The sequence below is a fragment of the Anolis carolinensis genome, unplaced genomic scaffold (assembly GCF_035594765.1).
Source record: "Anolis carolinensis isolate JA03-04 unplaced genomic scaffold, rAnoCar3.1.pri scaffold_11, whole genome shotgun sequence".
Classification (NCBI taxonomy): Eukaryota; Metazoa; Chordata; class Lepidosauria; order Squamata; family Dactyloidae; genus Anolis; species Anolis carolinensis.
In genome coordinates this window covers 1,456,791-1,463,774 of record NW_026943822.1, presented here as the reverse complement: position 1 = coordinate 1,463,774, position 6,984 = coordinate 1,456,791, and the positions used below count along the sequence as shown (strand labels likewise).

At 46.8% G+C, this 6,984-nt stretch overlaps 1 protein-coding gene across 1 annotated transcript in view; it reads left to right on the top strand.

Annotated features, from left to right (window-relative positions):
• spg11 (SPG11 vesicle trafficking associated, spatacsin) overlaps window positions 1-6,393 on the top strand; it is a 57,509-nt gene extending 51,116 nt beyond the window's left edge. Inside the window, exons 35-40 of the mRNA XM_062963181.1 lie at window positions 843-950; window positions 1,093-1,261; window positions 2,255-2,343; window positions 2,929-3,084; window positions 3,174-3,325; window positions 4,676-6,393. Of these exons, the coding sequence (XP_062819251.1) occupies window positions 843-950; window positions 1,093-1,261; window positions 2,255-2,343; window positions 2,929-3,084; window positions 3,174-3,325; window positions 4,676-4,856 (855 nt within the window). The 3' untranslated portion in view covers window positions 4,857-6,393. The remainder of the gene's footprint in view (window positions 1-842; window positions 951-1,092; window positions 1,262-2,254; window positions 2,344-2,928; window positions 3,085-3,173; window positions 3,326-4,675) is intronic.
• Window positions 6,394-6,984: the final 591 nt, after the last annotated feature.

Sequence of the window (6,984 nt, the reverse complement as noted above, 5' to 3'; positions counted from 1 at the left end):
AATATCACGATGTATTGAAAACACTGACTACAAAAATGTGTTGGATAATCCAGAATGTTGGATAAGTGAGACTCTACTGTACCTGCTGTAACCCTGCATATGCAACACTATGTAACATGATCTTTGTTCCTGGGCTTTAAATGTCATTTCCTAATTGGTTTTATCATAAAAATATGGAAAAAGTCCATTATACTGCAAAAACTTTTTTTTTGTGGGACATCCTGCAGCACATTTTGCTTTAGTTTTTCAGTGAATATCTCAAGCATTTCTGCCTAGTTTGTGGCAGTCACAAAAACAAAGTTTCTGGAGCAGAACAACTCCTTTCAAAGTAAGGATGGCACAATTAAACAGGAAATAATACTTTCAAACCAGGAACAGGACATTTTCCAAATTTTGTTACATAATGTAATAGAGTTATTTATTTATTTATAAATTTATATTCCGCCCTTCTCACCCCAAAGGTGACTCGGGGCGGATCACATTGTACACATATAAGGCAAACGGTGGCTGGATGATTTTTATGGTGTCGTAAATTAGCCTCCCCACATATAAGTGGTGCCTAAATTTCCTACTTGATAGATGCAACTATCTTTCGGGTTGCTTAGGTCAGCAACGAGCAGGGGCTATATTTTATTTTTAATTGTCGGGTGCTCATCCCGACATGGGCTGGCCTTGAACTCATGACCTCTTGGTCAGAGTGATTTATTGAAGCTGGCTGCTAACCAGCCTGCATCACAGCTCAGCCCATGCACCATCTGCCGTGCAAGCAAAGCACAATCAAAGCCCCCCAGACAGATGGCTTGTGGGGCTGGTCCTGACACCAGGGCTGTTCTTCCTCCAAGGTCCGGCTCCTCACCGGCATCGGCAGGTACAACGAGATGACCTACATTTTTGACCTGCTACATGACAAGCACCACTTTGAGGTGCTGATGAGGAAAAAGCTGGATCCGGTGCGTATCATGGGTGCCGATCCCTCCTCGGCCACTCCCGGCCCTTCCCTCAAGGGCACCAAAGGGTGGTGGGGGGTGTTTTGTCTTTTGCTTTCCTGACGTGGTGTGTGCCCCGCTGGCCCCCCCCCCCCCTGTTTTGCAGAGCGGGACCCTCAAGACGGCGCTGCTGGACTACATCAAGCGCTGCCGCCCCGGCGACAGCGAGAAGCACAACATGATTGCGCTCTGCTTCAGCATGTGCCGGGAGATCGGGGAGAACCACGAGGCGGCGGCCCACGTCCAGCTGAAGCTCATTGAGTCCCAGCCCTGGGGTGAGACCCTCTGGGACATAATGGGAATAGGATAACGGCTGCAGACGGGAGAATCAGCAGAAGGATGGGAAGGGAGGGCTCCTCCTCCTGTGCAGCCGAGCATCCACTTCCACGAGGGAAAGTGGGGAGCGTGAGGCTGATGCAGAAGGGACACATGTGCCTGAGCATCTGCTGCATGGGAGTCCAGCAAGCCTTGTCTGAAATGGGGATTTTTTTTTTAATCTTTGGGGCCCAAAAAAGTGGGGTAACTGTTGATATGTGTTGTCGAAGGCTTTCATGGCCAGGATCACAGGGCTGTCTGGACATGTTCCAGAAGTATTCTCTCCTGATGTTTCGCCCACATCTATGGCAGGTATGCTCAGAGGTTGTGAGGTGATAATCTCACAGGGCCGGGCTGTGGCGCAGGCTGGTGAGCAGCCTGCTGCAATAAATCACTCTGACCAAGAGGTCATGAGTTCGAGGCCAGCCCGTGGCGGGGTGAGCATCCATCAATTAAAAAATAAAAAATAGCCCCTGCTTGTTGCTGACCTAGCAACCCGAAAGATAGTTGCATCTATCAAGTAGGAAATAAGGTACCACTTATAAAGTGGGGAGGCAAATTTAGCTAATTTTTACAACGTTGAAATGAGGAAGTGCCGTCACAGTGGATGATGAAGCAGCTGCTCCCCCCTGTAGCCGGAATCGAACATCCCCTCAGGAGAAGGTTAAATTGCCTCTGTGTCTGTCTCTGTCTCGGTTCTATGTGTATATGGGCATTGAATGTTTGCCCTATATGTGTATAATGTGCTCCACCCTGAGTCCCCTTCGGGGTGAGAAAGAAGGGCGGAATATAAATACTGTAAATAAATCAATAATCTCCACAAAGCGTACCATGAGGGCATGATCCTTGCGGGCTGCCTCTTCTTCCCTCGGGGCTGGGCTTAGGGGTGGCAGCCTCCTGCCCTTCCAAGGCCCTCCACCCCATGGGCCCCTCTCTCTGCCTCTTCTTTCCAGAGGAGTGCCTCCAGAACGTGCCAGCCCTGAAGAAGCTCCTGATGAAAGCCCTGACGCTTTTCATTGATGCCGCTGAAAGCTATTCCAAGGTAAATCTGGGTGGATGTTGGGGGAATTGGAGTCTTGCCGACTTCATGTGTCTTTGTCTCTCCTCTTTTCTTTTTTTATTTATGCTTTTCAGAACACATTAAAAGTGGGGGAACAATTAGAATAGACTGAGGAAAGAGTGAATATATGAGACAGTAAGGTAATAGAGGGTGGTGGCGCAGTGTGTTAAAGCGCTGAGCTGCTGAACTTGCAGACCAAAAGGTCCCAGGTTCAAATCCCGGGAGCGGAATGAGTGCCCGCTGTTAGCTCCAGCTCCTGCCAACCTAGCAGTTCGAAAACATGCCAATGTGAGTAGATCAATAGGTACTGCTCCGGCGGGAAGGTATCAGTGCTCCATGCAGTCATGCCAGTGGCCACATGACCTTGGAGGTGTCTACAGACAACGCCGGCTCTTTGGCTTAGAAATGGAGATGAGCACCAACCCCCAGAGTCAGACACGACTGGACTTAACGTCAGGGGAAACCTTTACCTTTACTAATTCCTACTAGGAATCATGGATTTTCAGATGGACCTTGTCTCTCCTCTTTAACTCTTGGAGTGGCTCCTCTTTCTCTGCCTCGCTTCAGGACTTCTGTGTGCGCCAGTCCTTGCGCTGCAGCCGCCTGACCAAACTCATCACGCTGCAGCTCCACTTCCTGAACACCGGCCAGAGCACCAAGCTGATCAACCTGAGCAGGAAGAGCCTGCTGGAGTGCGTCATGGCCCTGCCCAGGTTCTACCAGGTGAGTGACGGGGGCTCTGCCTTCCGCCGGGGATCGCCCCTTCGGACCCCTCCCCAGGCTGACTCCATGCCGGGACCCGTCTCCTGCAGGCAGCCATTGTAGCCGAGGCCTACGACTTCGTCCCCGACTGGGCAGAGGTCCTCTGTCAGCACGTGATCCTGAAGGGCGACTTCAACTACCTGGCCGAGTACAAGCAGCGGGGTCTGCTCAAGGCCAGCACCATCGAGGAGATCGCCTGCAAGTGAGTCCGGTGGCATCCGCTCTTTGGGATGGGAGATATAAAAGAAATCCCGTTCCTTGTTTGCATGCCCTAAAATCATAGAAACGGAAGACACTAAATAGTCCACTCCGCTTCTTCCGTGCAGGAAAAGCACAAAATACCCCTGACAGATATGATAATATACAGATGAAATAGAGGAATTCCATTTTTTTCAGTGTTCTCAATGGCAAGGATGTTCTAAAAACCCATACTTTCTTGTGTGAGACTGTTGTAAATGTTACTCTTGAGATTTGTAAACTCTTTAATTATACAGTAGAGTCTCACTTATCCAAGCTAAACACTGGGTGCCGTGCCAAAAGATCTCAGCTGGCATTTGGAAACAGTAGACACTGACAAAATTACAATCTGCCAACTGCAAAAGGCCACCCTACTGGGATCTGCACGCATCATTCGAAAATACATCACACAGTCCTAGACACTTGGGAAGTGTTCGACTTGGGATTTTGTGATACGAAATCCAGCATATCTATCTTGTTTGCTGTGACATAACAAAATAATAATAATAATACAGTAGAGTCTCACTTATCCAAGCTAAATGGGCTGGCAGAAGCTTGGATAAGCGAATATCTTGGATAATAAGGAGGGATTAAGGAAAAGCTATTAAACATCAAAATAGGTTATGATTTTATAAATTAAGCACCAAAACATCGTTATACAACAAATTTGACAGAAAAAGTAGTTCAATACGCAGTAATGTTATATTGTAATTGCTGTATTTACAAATTTAACACCAAAATATCATGATCTATTGAAAACATTGACTACAAAAATGGCTTGGATAATCCAGAACCTTGGATAAGCGAGGGTTGGATAAGTGGACTCTACTGTACTTTCCATTTTTTATCTGTGAGTTCCTCTTGTGTATGCCTGTGTTGTGGTTGCCAGTAAAGGCTGTGTGTGTGAGTTAGGCCCCCATTTACACTGCCGTGTAAAATCCAGATTATCTGCTTTGAACTGGATTATATAGAACAGGCCTGGGCAAACTTGGGCCCTCCAGGTGTTTTGGACTTCAACTCCCACCATTCCTAACAGCTTGCTAATGCTACCATTTACACTTGGTTAAGACAATGGTTCTTTCTCCCACCCTGGACATCAATCATTCCATTTGCTTTACCACCATCAGATTCTCTGAAGATGCCAGTCACAGATGCAGGTGAAACATCAGGAGCATAGAACATAGGGAAACGACACACACCCAGCGATTCCGGCTAGGAAAGCCTTCGACAATATATATTGTGCTTGTGCTCTTGCGCTGCAGTCGAGTGACGAGGCAGGCTTCTCCTTGCTCACGTTGTGCCTCCTCCGTTCCAGGTCCAAGCAGCACCCGGGCAGCGAGGCAGCCCTGCGGAACCTGAAAAAGCTGCTGACCTACTGCGACGACATCTACATCTACTACAAGCTGGCCTATGACAACCAGTTTTACGACGTGGTGAACATGCTCCTTAAAGACGCCCAGACTGGCTGCTGCCTGAACGACCTCCTGGCAAACTAGGCTGCCGGGTGGAAGAGCTGGACCAGAAGGCAGCCGCTGGGTGAGTTGCCAAGGTTTTCCGTATCCGAAAGAGACCAAACACACTGCCGCTGTCTTCCCTATTCTATGGATTGCTCTAAGCAACAAGGAAGAGGTTGATTAACCAGGGAGTTGATTGCAAATGAATATTGAATCAGGAAAAACCAATATTTGTATGTCTTCACGTTGGAACTCCTTTTGCAGGATCCTCCCTGTCCCAAAAGGAAGAAAGGGAGGAGAGGGGTGCACTTTCCCTCCAGTGCAAAGACACCTAAATATAGACACGAAAGGACGGCTTGCTTGGTGTTTATTCAGTGTTAATCATGGACCCATTAATATATAACATTTGCAGGATTTGGGTTTTCCTGGCTGTTTGCATAATGCTTTCCAAGAACGTTCCAGGTGCAGGCCAGTCTCGGAAACTGCCTAAAGCTCGTGTCTCAGGGCTCCAGCTGGGTTTTTCCCAGGAAAATGCAGAGCAACGTGTTGCAATCCGAGTCAGATGCGCCAAAGATAGAATCAAGTCCCATTGGGGAGTCTGCTAAATTTTTGGGAAGCAAAAGTCTGCCTCTTTTTGACGCAATTTGTAAGTAGATGGACTTATGCACTCTTATGAGACAGATTTATTTATCGTGTGTCAGAAGTGAAGTGAGGGTACAGTTGTAATGTATTTAAAAACACAAAGTAAAAAACGTGGCATATACTAAAATTTCTTTGACCAGAAGCTGGCCACTTGGAGTGCCTCTGGTGTTGCTCTAAGGTCCTCCATGGTGCACGTGGCAGGGCTCAGGCTGCATTGTAATAGGTTGTCTGTGGTTTGCTCTTCTCCACACCCGCATGTCGTGGACTCCACTTTGAAGCCCCATTTCTGAAGGTTGGCTCTGCATCTCGTGGTGCCAGAGCAGTCTGTTCAGCATTTTCCAAGTTGGCCAGTCTTCTGTGTGCCCAGGAGGGAGTCTCTCATTCAGTATCAGCCATGGCTCGAGGTTCTGGGATTTAGCCTGCCACTTTTGGACGCTCGCTTGCTGCGGTGTTCCTGTGTCTCTGTGGATCTTAGAAAACTATTTCTTGATTTAAGGCGTTGGCGTGCTGGCTGGAATCCAAACAGAGGATGGGCTGGAGATGTCACTGCCTTGGTCCTTTCATTATTGGCTGCTACTTCCCGGCAGATGTCAGGTGGTGCAATACCAGCTAAACAGTGAGACAGAGCTATGCCTCCATAGCTGGTTTCTTGGGTAGACTGGCTCACTTTTCCTAGGAGATCATTCACTATAGCTCTGAAACAGTGGGGGTCCTGACCCCAAATGGGGTCCCCTTAACTCATTGTTGGGGGTCATGAGAAATTGGACAGCCAACCTAGTGGCTGCGTTAGGCATTGACATGAATCTGTTGTGCAACGTTTACATTTTACAGTGAACCCGTCAGAAGAAGCTTCATCTAGACTTCATAGAAAGGGAGATCAGCCTGTTAAGCACGTCTTGCAAATGCTGATTTATTTTCAATAAACGTTTGGTTTTTACATCTCTTTTATAAATCTATATATAACTCCTTTTTGCCTTTGCAGATACTTCAGAAAAATGGGAAACCAGCCAGTTTAGCAAGCCTTGCAAATGTTGGTTTTGTTATCAGCAAATGTTTGGTTTTCATACCTATTTTATACAGCTGTATACCAGGGTGATGTAAAAGTTTCTCAGACCAAAAGGGGTCTTGAGTGGAAAATTTTTCCAAACCCTACTTTAGTGAGTGTGTGGATCAACCTCTGCCACTTAGACACACAGACAGCGCGTTGACTTTCCCAGCAAATGGCCCGAAGCAAATAACACTATGTAAAGTGATTTTTGTTCCTGGATAATATCTTTTCCTAATTGGTTTTATCATAAAATGCATGGAAAAGGTTTATGAAACTGCAAAAACTTTGTTTTTGCGGGAGGCACATTTTACTATAGTAGTTTTTCAATGAATATCTCAACATCTAGTCTCAACCAATTCAAGGTAATTTGTGGCAGCTACAAAAACGAAATTTCTGGAGTAGAACAACAGTTTTCAAAGTAAAGACCACACAATAAAACAGGAAATAACACTTTCAAACCAGGAACAGAACATTTTTCAT